This window comes from Ambystoma mexicanum, chromosome 3q, assembly GCF_040938575.1.
Source record: "Ambystoma mexicanum isolate Mex_15411 chromosome 3q, UKY_AmexF1_1, whole genome shotgun sequence".
In the NCBI taxonomy this organism is placed as follows: Eukaryota; Metazoa; Chordata; class Amphibia; order Caudata; family Ambystomatidae; genus Ambystoma; species Ambystoma mexicanum.
Window position 1 is genome coordinate 1,129,297,366 of NC_090926.1, and position 17,499 is coordinate 1,129,314,864.

At 49.2% G+C, this 17,499-nt stretch overlaps 1 protein-coding gene across 6 annotated transcripts in view; it reads left to right on the top strand.

The window, feature by feature from the left end:
* Positions 1-17,499, top strand: part of PNPLA6 (patatin like phospholipase domain containing 6) — a 1,092,789-nt gene that overhangs the window by 998,301 nt on the left and 76,989 nt on the right. For all 6 annotated transcript variants that reach the window (XM_069603923.1, XM_069603925.1, XM_069603924.1 and 3 more), the window contains one exon: positions 1,125-1,221. In XM_069603923.1, the coding sequence (XP_069460024.1) occupies positions 1,125-1,221 (97 nt within the window). The remainder of the gene's footprint in view (positions 1-1,124; positions 1,222-17,499) is intronic.

Below are 17,499 nucleotides of genomic sequence, written 5' to 3' on the forward strand. Positions count from 1 at the left end.
CACAATGTAAAAGCCTTGCAGCATAACACAAGTTGAAAATCCCCAGTGATGGTAACTTTTATTTATAGTGGGTTGCTCTTTGTGGAACAAGCCATTGTTTAGAAATCAGAATGCGAACTAGCTCTCAACATGCTCTTTATTGCCCCTTTGGACTGTTATGTGCATCTTTGTATGTTTGTGACTTTTCTTTTATTGGATGAGAGATCAGGCTACTATGCAGAAAATGAAAGGTGATGACAAACTACGAAGATATGCTCTTAAATGTTGCAGCACCTTTCTAGCCTGATCAATTGTCAGGCATATCCCATCATCATTTCAGAGTATTTGAAGTCCAAGCCATTGTGATATTTTCTTGCATCCCAAAACTCACTCACACATGCCCCTGTGGCTGCTCTGGGCACCAGTATACAGCAATTGTATTTCTTTCAATTTCCACCTTCCTCTCCAGGCCTCACAACACATCCTCTTGGTCCTGAACATAGAGTTTAAATATATATATTGCCTCTCCCTCCAGGCACTACGTCTTCCCATCCTTGCTGCATTTTGCTTCACCAAATAGAGCTAGAGGTAAAGGCTAGAGGTAGTATTCTAGTACATTTGTGACTGCTCAAATGATGTTTACACTTCTGCACGTGCACTGTCATGGCTGCAGTGCAAATACACTTGTACTGTATTTGTACTATTGATAATGCAAACATTGTTTCTACAAGTGTAAGTGTACCATGATACCGCCTGCTCTTCAGAATGTGATCTTCTACATATTATTTGGTGTGATTTCTCTCCCCCGACCCCAACAGCCACCATACGCTTATCTTGATTCCAGCACAGAAAGCTTTTATTCTCTGCCTTCCCAGGACTCCGGTTTTCTATCTCTGGCTGCAGTGTTTTTCAGTGCAGGGTGCTTATATGGAATCTAGACATCACATTTTCCCTTCACCTACCTCTCCCCTTCTTGCAGTGAGCTATAGTACAGGGGATCCTAAAGAAGATATTCTTTGATGACGTTAGCTCTCCAGCTTGGGCTCCTTGGCAGATTTCCTCACTTTCATTCCCTGAGCTGCAGTGGACATGTGTGCTTTTCTTTACCGCACTCAGCAAATCATTTATTTATTTTTTCCTTCCAGTTATTGACGTGTCCTGGTGCTGGCTTCACCGATTTAGCAGAAATAGTCTCCCGTATTGAACCAGTTCCGAATTATCTAGCTGACGGATATGGTGATGGTAAGTGGATCCGAATTATTTGTACTTTAGCGAAACTACGCAATGTATGTGCATTGGTTTTGTATTTGTGCATGTGATGGACTCAGTGCTGTGAATGCAAACACGGCTATTCCATGCATCTCAAACTTGACATGCAGCGCCTTACAACTGTTTCAGTACTGGGTTCCCATATATAGCTGCCAATTAATCTCTATACTGACTTGCAACTCACAGAGAATCCATGATATGATAAGTCATTTATAACGTGCCTGTACACAAGGGTTTCTAGCTGTGACAAGACAAGGGAGGGAAGACAGAGGGAGGACAATAAAAACGATCTTACTAGGCCTTGTGACATTCAGATTGTTCAAGTGCGACAGCGCCAAAGTGCAGGGGAGAGAGTGAAAGGGGGTGGTGTCAGGGAGAGTTAAGGGAAGTGCGATCAGGGCACCAATGCTCTGAGCAAGCGCAACCAGGGCAGCGTGCAGGGAGGCAGGGGACTGTAGAGGTTACAGTTACAGCCATTAAGTGCGCAGTGGCCCAGAGGCAGTGCAGGGGAGACTGATCATGGAGGAGCCTGGTACCCGTTGTGCTCAGAGTGTAGTCAGGCAACCAGTCAGTGCGGCAGACAAGTTGGTCAGCAGGGAAGGAGAGGGAGAATAGGAGGGTCTTGGGCTCTTTCCGGAACTTCAAGGAGTCCGGCCCAAGTTTGAGAGAGGCAGGGAGGTCATTCCAGAGGGAGGCACTTGAAGAGATGGATCCAACCCCCCCACTCTCCGCCTAGCGAAGGGTCGGGCCCTCAGAGTTGGAGCTAGTTGAGTGAAGGGCTCGAGAAAGAAGGTATTTTGGAAGAGAGAGTTGGATGTAGTGCGGGCCCAAGCCACTGAATGCCTTGTGGAGGATGCAGAGTTTCTCGAACTTGATCCTTGTAGCCACGGGGAGCCAGTGGAGAGATTTCAGTGCTAGAGATACAGTCCCTGGGCTTGAGGACACGGATAGGTCTTGCAGTGCTGTTCTGGATTTGTTTTAGAGGGCAGAGAGTAGAGGAAGGCAGATTGAGAAAGAGGTGTTTGCAGGCGTTTGCAGTAGTGCAGCCTAGAGAGAACCAGAGCTCTGGAGACAGTGAGCTTCTGGGGGAAAATGAGAAAAGGAAGAATACCTCAGAGGGGGTGCAGCTGGTAGTGGGACTTCTTGGCGAGGTCCGAGATGTGAAGGGCAAAGGAGAGAGTGGAGTCAAGAATGACATCACGGTTTTTTGCCTCACAGGAAGGCGAAGGAAGAGGGACCAAAGTGGGCAGCCAGAGTCTGAGGGGGAAAGCGGGTAAAGGGGTTGTCGGGCTTCAGCTTTACCTCCCCCTTCTCCTCACCTGAGTCCTCGGAAGTTAGGTCCTTGAGAGCAGCTTCAGTCCTTCTACAGTCCTTCTTCTTGTTGGGAGCCTTGTCCTTGGGTGTCTGGACCTTCCACTCGCGTAAATAAGGTCTGGCCCCTCCAGAGGCCACCTTGGCAGAGATGAGAACCTGCCCTCGGGGGACACCCGGGGGCCAGCCTCATTCCCAGGGAAAAAGCCGGAAGGCAGAAAAAACCCTGGAGATCTTGAAGGTAAGAGGTGGTGGTACAGGTATATCCAGAGAGCAATGTGCAGCAGATGAAACACTTCCGTCCAGCTGGGTGGCCAGATACCCTTACTATAGATGGATTGAAGATCTGAAGTAAGGTAGGATGGAGGAGGTAATACTGAAGCAAGACGAGCAGAAAGGGAATTGCTGTAATCCGGAAAACAGAAGGAAGGACTGCAACTGGAGAGTGAAAGTACACGGAGTGCAGGTAGGTACAAACAGCTACAAATGTATAGATACGCTGTTCTGATAAGGGGCAGAAGAAATAGAGGAAGTAAACGAAAGCAAGGTAAAGTAAGAAGCGTTTGAAAGGAATTGGCAGACGCCATAGAAAGGTAAGTCGGAATAAGTGGGAGGAGAGAAATAAGGGCGCACGCATCCGAAGGCGAGCGCAAGCTGCGGAGCAGGGAATGGCAGACGCCGTAGAAAGGTAGGTCGTAATAAGTGGGAGGAGAGAAATAGAGCCGCAAGCGTCCGAAGGCGAGCACAAGCTGCGGAGCAGGGAATGGAGAATGAACGCTAAGAGAGAGACAGACACCCGATACCAGAAACCGGAAAGCAGAAATGAAAGTAGCAAAAGACACAGAGCGCACAGGCGTGAAAGCAGGCACAAGAGAAACTTGCAAGTATAGAACGCTGGACAAAGAACTAGGAGGAAGCGAGAGAAGGTAGACGTATACTACAGGAGTAAACGGAGCGTCATAGCAGGAAAAACAGATACAACGCATCGAACCAGGGGGCGGAGGCAGATCTTATAGGGAACTCGCCATGTTAGGTGAGGACTAGAACGTAACAGTGAGTACGTCAATACCTCCAACAGTTCCATATCTTCCACCTGCGGTTCCTGACAAGGGTCCCACTGAGAAGAATATCCATCTTACTGGCATTAAGGCAGATATCGTTAGAGGCACACCAAGCCTGAATCGCGGATAGACAGTCAGAAATGAGCGAAAGAGAAGAGGAGGCTGAGTGGAGCCTGAAAGAGAGCTGGGTGTCATCTGCGTAACCCTGAAAGTTAGAGGAGAAAGTAGAGATCAGATGGGCCAAAGGGGCCAAGTAGATATTAAAGAGCCGGGTATAGAGGTTAGAGCCCTGGAGGACACCACATATGGAGAGGGAGGTGGTGGAGAGAAAGGACCCAGGTTGACTGGTCGGAGAGGTCAACTACTCAAGTCCTGATCCGTTATGCGCAGGTTCTCATGGAGTCGGTCGATTGATTAGGATGGTGTGGTGGACAGTCTCAAAGGCAGATGAAAGATCAAGGAGGATGAGGACAGAAGGGAGGCTGGAGTCAAGATTATAGAGCAGATCTTCACAGATGTTCAGGAGAGCAGTTTCTGTGCCTCTGGCCTTTCTGAAGCCAGACTGATGGTCGTGAAGACAACCAACAGATTCAGTATGGAGAGTTAGCTGGGAGATGGCCAGCCTTTCCAGCAGTTTGCCCAGTGAAGGAGTGATAGAGATTGGTTGATAGTTTGCAGGACAGGTAGGAATCAGCAAAGGCTTTTTGAAGAGGGATTGCGCAAGGCAGTGCTTGAGGATAGCGGGGAAAGATCTAGTGGCGAAAGAGTGATTGCAGAAATCAGCCAAGGCTGGAGCGAGGGGGTCCTTGTGGTCCTTGATGGTTTTAGAGGAGCAGGGCAGCACCTGTTGGGACAACACTTTCATAGATCAGACTTTTCTGGAACCCTCGTCAGGTGTTGTCCGGGAGAAAAAGGAAAAGGGAGGAGGAGAAGGAGAGGTGACCGGAAAGAGGCCAAGAGATGTAGGAGAGGAAGAGGAGAGCGATGACAGGATGTCCTGAGTTTTAGTGGTGTAGTGAGTGGCCAGAGCCGTACAGAGAGCCTGGGAGGGAAGAGGAGAGGTGGAGACTGCAGCAGGATTGGCCAGCTCCTTGCAGATTTTTAAAAGTTTGGCCTTGTTCTTAGAGGCCGCAGAGATGGGGGCTTGGATGTGGACTCTCTTTTTGGACAGCACAGAGAGTCTGTATTGCCTTTGGAGCAGGCGGCAGGCCAGTTTGTAAGAGGATGTCCTCGAAGTCCTCCACTTCCTCTCAGCCACCCTGCACTTGCGTTTCAGGGTGGCGAGGTCAGAGTCATACCAATAGTTGTCCTTGGAGGGTAGGCTTTAGGCAGATTCCCATGATAGGGGCAAGGACGTCCAGAGTGTTGGAGATAGAAAGATGCAGGTTAGAGAGGAGTGTGTCAGTGTGAGTCAGCCGCAGGAGTAGGGGGAGCATAGAAGGTAGCGGCAAAGGCCTCCACTGACACACGCTTCATGGGCTGAATGACAGAGAAGGTAGGTGGCACTGCTGGGGTGGGCTTTGTCTGAGGACAGAGAATATTGGGTGAGAGGAAGGCAGAAAATGGTCAGTCCAAGAGAGAGGAGACGTGAGTGGGTTAGAAAGGGGTATGTCTGAGAGGGGGATGTCTGAGGAGATGAGAACATCCAAGGTGTGTCCGGCAGTAAAATGGAGAGGGAGAGTGTCGCAGAGGTTACGGAAGAGACCAGAGGAGGGATTAGAAGTATCCAGGTGGACGTTGAGGCCTCAGAAGAGGAGAAGCTGAGAGGTAGAGGCAAGGAGAGAAGAGGAGAGGTCAGCCCACTCTGAGAGGAATAGAGCAACCTGGCCAGGTGGCCTTTATATGGTGGCCACAGTAAGAGAGTGGCCAGGAGAGATGGAGAGCCTGCAGACAGGCATTCAAAGGAGGAGTAGGCCTGCGTAGGAATGACAGAAGTAGGATCCACTCTGGAAAGATCAGGGCTACTCCCCCCTCCAGATCGGTTGGTTCTGGGCTCAGAGAGGATCTTGTAGCCATCAGGAATGAGAGTATCAAACCTTGTGACACAGCTGGCCGAGAACCATGTCTCTGTGAGAGCGAGGGCATCCAGGTCAAGTTCTTCGAGGAGGAGGCAGATGTCAGAGGAGTATTTGACAGCAGAGCGAGAGTTTTGTGTAGTGACATGGAGCAGTTGCCACATTTGAAAGACTTCCTGAGTTGGGTAGAAGCTTGAGTTACAACTAGTGGAGGAGGTGGAGGGGCCCGAGAGTGGACAGAGGAGGTAGCATGAGGTGGCATAGTGGCCAGAGAGGAGGAGGAAGGTGCCAGAGAGGTGGCGAAGGAAGGAGGTGGCAGAAGAGGAGCAGCAGTAGAAGGAAGGAAGTTGATCGTGGTAGACGCCCATGAAAAAGGAGGAGATTGGGCTGAGAGCCCTGGATCAAGACGTTGCCATTCAATAGACATTCATTATGATCTTGGAGGAGTGGAAGGAGGCCAATAGTGCATCCAACCGAGTGCCACCATTAATGGGAGAGGAGGAGACATTAGAGAGAGCAGAGACCATATGAAGGATCCATAGGTCAGGTGAGGGAGCGACACAGAGGATGTTGGTGAGAGTATGTCAGGAGGAAGCACTGATGAAGGTATCAGTGATGGGGGGAGGCCTGGGTTGGAGACCCGGATGTCTCTCTTCAATTTCTTCCTTCCCGACTTAGTAAGAGGGATAGGATAGGAGATAGAGTAGCAGTTGGAGAAGATTGGGGAAATGGACAGCACCATAGAGGGTGTGAGTAGGAAGTAGGAGGATGGAGCAAGGCGTGTGGAGGGGCAGCCCAGTGCCACTCAGCCCAGGCACTACAGTGTGAGTGGTGGGGGGAGGCGGTTGTTCACGCAGTTGGGAACACGCAGAAGGAGCAGGCAGGTTCACTGAGCAGTACAAGGGACTCCCACGGGGTGGAGACCCTGAGAGTGGGAGAGAGCCTAATGAGACACTGTTGACAATACCACAGTTACCATAATGCAGAACCAGATTCAACTTTCCTAAAAGAGGGGAAAAGACATAGTTTTCAAACACAGCAGCAATGTACGAGAATGTGATGATCAGGTGAAATGAGAGGGAAGGCTAACTATACGATTTCCTTGGGTGCTGTTGTGTGGTGCGCAACCAATGTCCGAGTGATTAAGGGAGGTGGCGGGACCGTTTTAAGTGGGGTGCAGTCAATAGTTTACACCTGCAATGCCAGGCAAGGGACAGGACAAATCAGATGAAGCGTTTCAAGAGGAAGCAATACAAGGGGCACAACAGATATGGGGAAACACCTTCCTGTAGCTCAATCAAGAAATTTGATACAAAGTATAGAATTCCACTGGATGAGAAATTATCTCTAGTCACTCAACAACAAGATCAGTCTTTGGTTATATTGCAACAAAGATTCTGCCGATGTTTACTTCTTCGCCGTTAGAGAATTGTGTTATCTGCCACTCTTATTATCTGGAAATATCTGGTAACAAGGATTTGTCATTGTCATTAATAGAAACATCAATGATAACAAAATGCAAGCAAACAAAGTGGAAACGTCCTGGTAAAACAGCAGTGCGGGTTGATAGTGTGATTTTTGACGAAATCTGTGTGGTCACATCAGACAAAGGAGACTGGGAAACTCTGAGGCCAGGGGGAGTAAACCACTACTTGATGCAATACTTCTTGGGGATCCTCCTGCACTTTTCCAATGGCTGGCTAAAGTGACCTAGTGCGCCCGTATCTCCTTCAGAAGGTAGATAGAAGAGCATCCATAGTCTGGGTAAATATTCACACCACAGGCCTTGAAAAGGATTCTTAGGAGAGACCGAAACATATGTTGTTGAGTGTGACTGGGGTTTGAGAGTGATGTCACCGAGCTGTAGTCCCAGCTTGGCCTGCTCCTTAGGGACAAAGCCTGCTATGGATTGCAGATGGGACTCTAAAATAAAACTTAGAACAGATGCAGGGATCAGATGTTCATTGAGGACGTGCGATCGCAAATTGTATAATTTATAATTAAGTTAAAGGTGCCCAATCAGAGAAGGGTGAGGTAGTTCCTCACAAACTTTCTAGGAGTAGGAGCCGCCAATTTTACTCCTGCCTGTCCCTAACATCCAGACACAAACTAAAACATTAGAAATCTACCCTCACCTGAGAGTTAAGGTGGAAGAAGATGTATCCATAATGTCAGCAGCTGGGCACACAGGGCCAATGCCAGAAAGAACTGGGGAGTGTTTATGGTGTTGAAGGAGGAAGCTGGCACCAGGGTGGCATGGTTGTTGCTGTAGACTTTTATTAATATAAAAGAAACCCTCTCTATCGCTAAGAGGGGTTTCCCTGCCTCAAACTAACACTAAAGGATCTGTCAGAATGTCTGTCCAAATGAAAGTCTGCAGTCCTTTGTCACAACCTACTTATATCCCTTACACTACAATTAAAGACTAATATGAACCAACAGAAAGTTCCTTATCCAGGAGAATGACTCTAGTCTCCTGCTATTCGGTTGGCATTCCCAAAATGTTGTCTTGCAACAAGGTGCCACAGGGAATGACTCCCTTCCCCTAGCTTGTAGCAATTGAACAGAAAGTTCCTTCTCCAAGGGAATGACTCCCTTCTTCTGGTATATGGGTAGTGTTCCCAAAATGTTTTTTTGGAAACAAATGCCATGGGGAATGATATGATATTGATATTTCTGATGTTTGTTAATCTGCTTAGAATCAAATGCTGTGCATAGTCCGACACCCAGTGGTCACTGCGGAGTATTGCATTTTGTTTTTCGTAGTCGAAAAGGGGACGTTGACAAGGCGTGTCTGTAACACTATCCCTATAGTGACGTGCAGTGTACCCACAATCCCTCACGCGTTGCGGTCCCTCAGATTTCCGCCCAGATATTGGTCGCCTTTACGCAGAGCTCCTCGAGAGACATTGCAAAAACATTTATTCGACCTTTGGTCGTTAATAACTTATAATACTTTACATCCCTCCTTCGGCGTCGTAGCTGCGAAGCTGTTTCACCGCCGATCAAGATCTTCAACGGCGGTGCCTTCGACGGAGGAGGTTGTTCGGTGTTCGCCGAACACCTGGCCTGGGCTCGCCGGCCAAATACAGTAGGGAGTGTGGGGTTGTGGGACATTTATTGTTTCTCTTTGAGAATGCCTTTCTCTTTCCCCTCCCTTTCCTTCGGGGTTATCACATGCAATCGTTTCCTCCGCTATGGAGAGGACACCCTTTAGGTTTTGCCCACGTTGCAAGGGCAAGTTGTTACGCTCACCTGGCTCCCACAGAGGCGTCGATCGGAACTGGACATCTGCGGTCTCCACCAATGTGACGCGTAGGGCCGAGATGACGGACTGGACTGGCCCACCTAGCTTCGTTTGCTTGGCCCGTAGGAATATTCTTCTGCAAATGGAGAAAGGGAATTAACCACCCGTGAAGTTGAGCGTAAATCCCCCCACCCCCACTGTTCTCCCCACAGATCGCCTTTGATGTCCCCTTTTATAGTCTCACCTGATGGTTTGAAAAGATGAGCTCTCCATCCTCTGTGTATTCCCTTGGCTCACCTTGCTGCTCTTGTCTTCTCCTTAGGTGCCGGAGTGCGGCGGGAACATGCAGGAGGATGCGGTGGAATGAGAAGATGCTGCAAAGGCCGTTGAGTTCAGCGCGGCGCAGCAGCAGGCGAGGCAACGCGCATAAAATAACTTTTCTTCCAGCTCGAAGGCGCGATGGATCGGGGATTCAGGTAAGGATTAAAGGTATTGCTCTTGTTCTAACCTTTTCTCCTTCTTTCTTCCTTTTTCTAGGAGCTCCAAACTCGAGGCGGGCGTGGCAGAAGGCTGGATGCATACTTGCAGGCACGGTGAGCATAACGCTGCTCTTCGGGTGTGGTTTAAATAGCCTCCAAAGTAGTCCCAGGTAAGTATTCCTCCCCAGCCCCGCCTGAGTAAAAAATAGTCCCTAAGTAAAGTAGTCCCTTCCAAGCCTCTTTTGGCTTGGAGCTCTTGCAGCATGGTCTGCATCAGGTAAGTTTGCAGCATGGTCTGCATCAGGTAAGTTTTAATCTATGAGCCTGGCGCCTATGGTGCCAGGACTGATTCTCCATATGAGCCTGGCGCCATAGGCGCCAGGACTGGACCCAAATAGCCCCTAGCAGGGGTTGTTGGCTTGCTTAGGATAACTTGATGCCTGCTTCCGGGGTTGCTGGACGTGGTCTGGGTCCCCGGGGGTAGGCATCATGGCACAAGTTTACCTGGAAAGACGAGCATAAACGGTGTAACCGTTGCTTGCCCCTCGACCACAAAGAAGACGGCTGTGCGGCCTGCCAGCTTCTTAAGCCTAAGACTTTAAAGGACCGCAGGGTCAAAAGGTGGGCAGCCTACGCCATGTCTAGGTCTGAATCCTCACCCGCCGCCGCCGAAAGTGCCGAGGAATGTGATAACCCGACATCTGTTTCGGAAGTCGTAGACCTCTCTAAGGAGCGTTCACGCTCCTCGTCTGTCCCCGGCCCCGACAAGCTCGGCACACGCCCTGCTTATGGGGATGAACACCCCGGTGACACTAACGCACACAGAAAACACTCCCATAAACACACGACCCACGGCTCTTCCTCGTCGAAGACAAAGAGAGCATTAGCGCCAACGGAGACGCAGGTCCTACCGGCAGCCTCCTCAGACCGTAAGAGTCTTAAGCCCCCCTCGCAAACGCGACTAGCGACTGGGCTACCCCCAGATAAGGGCGCTATCACTAAACCGCCAGACGACGCGCACCGTCAGAGCTCCCGTCGGAGTAGAGCAAGCGACGCCTGTAACGTTGACGCCAGATGTACCCTCAACAGACAGTTTAGTTGTCGAGAGCCTGGCGCGGATTGTTTCCACCGAGACGGACGGCGAAAGAACGTCGATCATCGCTCACAAGGCCCGGGAGACGCCGAAAAGGTCAGAAGGGAGGCAGGAACCGCCCCCTCTGTCGAGAGGGACTCCTAGTCTACCAGAAGGCTTTTCAGAAGGCGATGGGAACCTTTCTTTGACATTATGGGATAGGTCGAAACTTTTTCAAACTGAAGGCCCTCCCTTTTCCCCCCCTGACCGCTCTGGGGTACCTCAAGAAACCCTAGAGAGACTCCAGTTTTGTATGGACAAAATGGAGAGGTTTATGGAGACTCAGAACCTTCCAACACCCAAGAGATCAAGAGAGGGACCTCAGGAGGATCCCAGGGCCAAGTACCCTAGGCTGTTTAATCCCCTCCAAGAGGAGGTAGATTTATATGACCTCACTGAAGAAGACCCCCACTTTCAGGAGGATGACGAATTCTGAGGCAACGAAGGGGAACAAAACCTAGAGGAGGAAGGTTTTGAAGATAACCCAGATATGGATGATGGGGGCTTCGGAGATGACCCAGAAGAAGGCGCTTCACAGCCCTGGCAGTCCTCATCAGCGTTTTCAGACCCTGACGCCCTAAACCTGCCCCCCCCAAAGACTCACCTATTAGGAATACGTCACCTATAGATGATCAACCTACTTTTAATGCACTACTACGCAAGGCAGCAGCGCATTTCGAAATCGAGACTGGGGAAATTTCTCCTGACATAGACTTTGTAGAAAAGATCATCAAGGGGAAACCCCCTGTCAGCCAAACCATTCCCCTCCTCGCCTCAGTAAAGAGACAAATTATTCCTTCGCTATCTACAACCGCGTTGGTCAGAGGGGTCAACCCAAGGATAGAAAAATTATTTAGTCCCTCCCCATCGGACCCGTTATACGTCAGGGGCCACTCTGTACCAGACTCCTTAGTGGTGACAAATACAAGGAAAAGAGCAGGGGTCCCGCTGTAAACCAGCGAGGCACCACCAGATAAAGAGGGTAAAAAATTGTATGCCCTAGAAAAGAGGATACAGCCTCTGTTGCCTTTTCCGCAAGAATTGCCAACAGCAACTCTTTGCTGGCAAGTTACGCAGATGCACAATGGAGCAAACTACGTAAGGACATCAAGGAGGTACCGGAACCCCTACGTACTCTGCTTCTGGCCACGGTTACTGAAGGGACCTTAGTCAACCAAAGCATCATTAAAAATACTCTGGATGCTGCAGAAACGGCTGGCCGATCCCTAGTCCAAGGAATCCTCCTCAAACGCTATGTATGGCTACGTAAATCAGGTTTTAAACCTGAAACACAAGCATCTCTAATTAACAAACCTATAGAAGATGCCAACCTTTTTGGCGAAGGCGGTGGATGAGGCACTAGAGACCGCAAAGAAGGATTTTGACACCATCAAAATCCTAGACCAAATTCCAAGGCCTCCCAACAAACATGGTTATGGAAACAGACGCTTTTTTCGAGGCCAACGCCAGCAGCAACAACAGCAGCAGCAATACTCTGCAAGTAACTGGTCCTCTAACCAAGGCACCAGTGGACAATACAACCAAAGAGGACAACGTCGTGGCAAGGGAAGAGGTTGGGGTTCCACCCCTAGAGGTTCCCAAGCCACCAACACCAAATGACTCGAAGATTCGGGTCCCCTCCCATTCATCACCGTTCGGGGGCCAGTTAACATCCTTTCTTCCAGCATGGGAGGGTATAACATCAGACCGCTGGGTACTATCAACCATAGCCCGCGGTTACTGTATAGAATTCAACAGTTCCCCTACGTACAGACCTCCAAGGGGACGACGCATGTCACCAGAACACCTCGCCATCCTTCGTCAAGAAGTGGACCAACTACTAGAAAAAGGAGCTATAGAGGTCGTGCCTCTATCTCAGGTAATGGAAGGTATTTATTCAGTGTACTTCCTTGTACCTAAAAAGGACTTAACAATGCGCCCTGTACTAGATCTGCGCCCAGCGAACAAATTTGTGAAACCTCAAAAGTTTCGTATGGTGACTTTACAGGAGATGATCCCCCTGCTTTAACAGGGAGATTACATCACAACAGTGGACATGAAAGATGCATACTTTCATATTTTAATGTTGCCAGCGCACAGAAAATACCTCAGGTTCATGATAGAGGGAAAACACTACCAGTTCAGAGTGCTACCCTTCGGCATAGCATCAGCGCCGAGAGTATTCACAAAGGTACTGGCAGTGGCAGCGGCCCACCTGCGCAGGTTGTCCATCCCAGTATACCCTTACTTCGATGATTGGCTCATAACAGGGGATTCTTACGAAACATGCTTCTCAAATACCCAAAAGACTGTAGACCTTTTGTTTCAACTGGGCTTCTCCATCAACGAGAAGAAGTCATGCTTAGACCCCAGCCAGATCAAACAATTCCTAGGGGCTCTAATTCGCACAAAGGACGGCCTCGTCTTCCCCTCCAACGAGAGGGTCCAAAACATGCTGTTTCAGATCCCTCAATATGTGGCCGGTCGAGAGGTGACGGTACGCAAAGCAATGCGCTTACTAGGAATGATGGCGTCATGTATTTATTTGGTACTTGACGCGCGCATGCGCCCAATGCAATAGTGGCTCAACAGCCAGTGGTGTCAGGCCAGCGGACAATGGGACCATGTAGTGGTGGTCTTGCAAGCCTTGGTTCTCTCGCTACGGTGGTGGTTGAAGGAAAACCTGGTAATAGGTTAACCATTCGCCACCCCTGCAGTGGAAGCCACTCTAACCACAGACGCATCCCTCACAGGATGGGGGGCTCACCTATCCCATCAGACTGCTCATGGAGTTTGGACTCCGAGCATAGCATCCAAGCACATAAACTTACTGGAGCTACTAGCTGTGTTCAAGGCACTGAAAGCCTTCCAGGCACACCTGCAAGGGAGGATAGTGATGGTCCTCACGGACAGCACCACAGCCATGTACTACCTCAGAAAGCAAGGGGGCACTCACTCTCCAGGACTGTCCAAGCTGTCCCAGAACATCTGGAAGTGGGCTCTCAGACACATGTTTCTATTGTCACAACATGTACCAGGGGAACTCAATCTGCTAGCTGACGAACTCAGCAGAGACTTCCCTCTGCCCTCGGAGTACGAATGGCGGTTACACGAAGACATCGTCTTCGACGTCTTCACACAATGGGGATTCCCAGAAATAGATCTGTTCGCAACTCTGGAGAACTCCCAATGCCAAAGTTACGCCTCCAGGTACCCCCAGAACCAATCCAAGGGGAACGGTCTATCGATACCATGGTCAGGGAAATTTGTTTACGCTCCTCCCACACCCCCCCCCCCCGACTCCCCTTCTCAACAAGATAGTGCACAAGATGCACCAGGAGCAAGTTACCATGATACTGGTGGCCCCTTTGTGGGCCCGACAGCCATGGTTCGCTCACTTGATGGAGATGTCCCTATCTCCTCCAGTGAAACTTCCCTGCCCGTACAACATGCTGTCACAGGACAAGGGCAGGACACTACATCCATGCCCTCAGACCATGAACTTAGCAGCCTGGCTCCTGAGATCATAGAATTTGGACATTTACAGCTCCCGCAGAGATGCATGGACATTCTCAGGGAAGCTAGAAAGCCTAACACTCGTCACTGTTATTCTAGCAAATGGAAGAGATTTGTCATATGGTGTAGAGGAAGGAGCATCAACCCAGTTGACTGCTCTCCCACACAAATTGTTCTGTACCTGACTCACCTACTAGACTCAGGCTTGGTGTTTAACTTTATTAAAGTCCATTTAGCTGCACTTTCCACATTCACCACTTCCCAACTTAGTGTCATGGTGGAAATTCCCAGTTATTAAAGCCTTCATGGAAGGAGTGAAGAGGATCCACCCTCCCATAGCTAACCCTGCTCCCGGATGGGACCTAAATGTGGTACTAACCAGGCTCATGCGGTCACCCTTTGAACCTATGCACAAAGCAACACTTAAAGACCTCACTCTTAAGACTGCTTTTCGAATAGCTATCACCTCCATTAGGAGAGTAAGTGAACTACAAGCGCTCTCTGTACTAGACCCCTTTGTAACATTTAACAAGGATAAGGTGGTTCTACGCACACATCCTAGGTTTGCACCAAAATATATCTCTAAATTCCATGTCAACCAGTCAATAGAACTACCAACGTTCTTTCAAAACCCTTCAAACTTAGGGGAGAAGAGCCTGCAAACACTGGATGTTCGCAGAGCCGTTATGTTTTATATGGAAAGAACTAGACCATTGAGAAAGACTAATCAGTTATTTGTCTCCGTGGCAGCAGGAAGAGGAGGAGATGCAGTTTCAAAATCCACTATTTCTAGATGGATTGTACAATGCATCACTCTCTGTTACACTCTTGCTAAGAGAGAACTACCCTTCAAGCCAAGAGCACACTCCACCCGAGGCACTGGGGCTTCCATAGCTTTCATTGCAAATGTCCCTTTGCAAACGGCAACCTGGAGTTCTGTTCACACCTTTACAAAACACTACTGTCTAGATGCCCACTCTAGATCTGATTCCCAGGTGGGACAAGCAGTATTAAGACATCTTTTCTCTACTGTTCCTTATCACAACCCACCTCCAACTCCGGCTACTGCTCGCTAGTCTATGCACAGCATATGATTCTAAGCATATTAACAAACATCAGAAGACAATGCATTACTTACCGTAAAAGAATTTCTGATGGTTGTATCTGCTTAGATTCACATGCGCCCATCCTTCCTCCCTGCTCGGATGGAAGGAACATAGACTTTCTTCTATATCTCACTTTTCTGTACTCACTCACGTCTAATAGGCTCTCTTAGGGCAGAAAATATACAAACAGAGGGACCTCGATGCGTGAGGGATTGTGTGTACACTGCACGTCACTATAGGGATAGTGTTACCGACACGCCTTGTTGACGTCCCCTTTTCGACTACGAAAAACAAAATGCAATACTCCGCAGTGACCAATGGATGTCGGACTATGCACAGCATGTGAATCTAAGCAGATACAACCATCAGAAATGCTTTTACGGTAAGTAATGCATTGTCATTTTATTTATAGCGCTCCCATACACAAGTGTTTTAAAGCACGAAGAATTGACTCTTCTGGACCAGGAGACTGGCTCCCTTCGAATGTATTGTGCCCTCCCATGTATTCCTCATCTTATGATATCTCCATATCCAGCTTCAGCTGCTTCAGATTTTTTTTCAGCAGGAGGCGCTGCGCATTGATGCCTGTCGAATTGATGTCCCTCGAGGGCTTCCGTCTCGGTGTCAACACCATCAATGGTATATATCGCACTCAGCGACTGCTGGCTTCAGTTCTGTTTTATCCATGAGAGCTAGCGCTTTGGATTATCTGCATGCTTTAGTTCCTTCACTAAGAAACCTTTTGTTTTGTTAAAATGGCATTGTCGTCAGCATCATGACCTCCAAGATCTGGGTTAAAAAAATGCCACAACTGTGGGGCGAAGATGTCCCTTACGGACTGCAATCGGATTTGTCTGTGGTGCCTTGGAACCTCTCATTCGACTTCGGAGTGTGGGTCCTGCCTATCGATGACAGGGAAGGCCCTGAAAGAGTGTAAAGGGAAACTAGCTGCATATAGGTCCCATAAATATACTTTGACAACCCCGTTGAAAAGGCGATCCGATGAGTCGAGAGATGACGCTCCTCGTTGGAAGAAAGCTAAATGGTCCCGATCACGTAGTGGCTCACACCACTCATCTTCCTCGCGGCGGTCGAAGAAAAGGCACCACAGAATTGCCATCTTCGTCCTCGAGTTCCTCCCAGGAACTGGCTCGTGCCCAACCAAATCGGCCTCACCGGCCGAGCGGGAGAAGTTCAGGCTAAAGAAGCTTGAAGTATTCGAGAAAGTGGCCTCGTACTCCTCGAAGAAAGTGTCATGCCAGTGTCGACAAGCACGACAAAAAGAAGGCAAGGGACAAATCCTGTGCGCCCTCGGCCCCGGGTGTTCATGAGAAAACTCCTTGAGAACCCTCAGAGGTTCCCTTGAGTCGGGAAAAGGCTCCTGCGATTCCAAAATCTGAGTTCCATATCTTCTCCTTATGCAAAAATCCTAACCCTGCTAGAGAAAGGTGCTATAGAACCTGTAGCGGAGATGAACAAGGGCTGGTACTCCCTTTACTTCCTAATCCCAAAAGGACGGAGGATTGAGATCCATCTTGGACTTAAGAGACTTGAGCAAGTTCCTCAGGAAGGACATGTTCAAGATGGTTACCCTTTCTCACATCCTTCAGGCACTGCAGCTTCAGGACTGGATGATATCATTGGACCTTCAGGATTCTTACTTTCATGTGCCAGTTAATCACAAGCACAGAAAGTACCTGAGGTTCGCCATTGGTGGTTCTCATTTTCAAAAATAGACTTCTGCCTTTTGGGCTGACTTCCACCCGATGGTTTTCACCAGGTTTATGGCGGTGGTGGCAGTGAGTCTCGCCAGAGGGGGTGGATTCACGTCTACCCCAACCTGGACGATTGGCTGATCAGGGCATGTTCTTCCGAGCAGGTCCTGGAACATCTCAGCATAACCTGCCACTCCCTCCACAGACTGGGCTTCTCTCTCAACTTCAAAAAGTCCCACATGATACCATCTCAAAGGCTCCAATTTATCAGGGCTGTCCTGGACGCATCCTTGAGAAAAGGCTTGCCACCCGAAGTGTGGGCTTAAGACATTCTGCAGATGGGCAACAAATTCTGAAATGCCCAGAGTCTTCCGGCCTTCGATTTTCTGAGGTTGCTCGGCCTCACGGCATCCTGCATTTTCCTGGTGCCAGAGGCTCAGCCTCCAATGGGCTCTTGGACTCAACGAGTCAGCCTCTCGACTTGGTCACAATTCTCAGGCAAAATGTCAGACCTCCTTCAGGTTCCAAGCAGAGTAGCACAAGATCTTCTGTGGTGGATCTACCAAGAAAACAATCTGAAGGGAGAACCTTTTTGGCAACCATGGCCAGAGATAATTGTAGTGACGGACGCCTCACTCACTTTGGAGTCCAAACTACACATCATCTTTT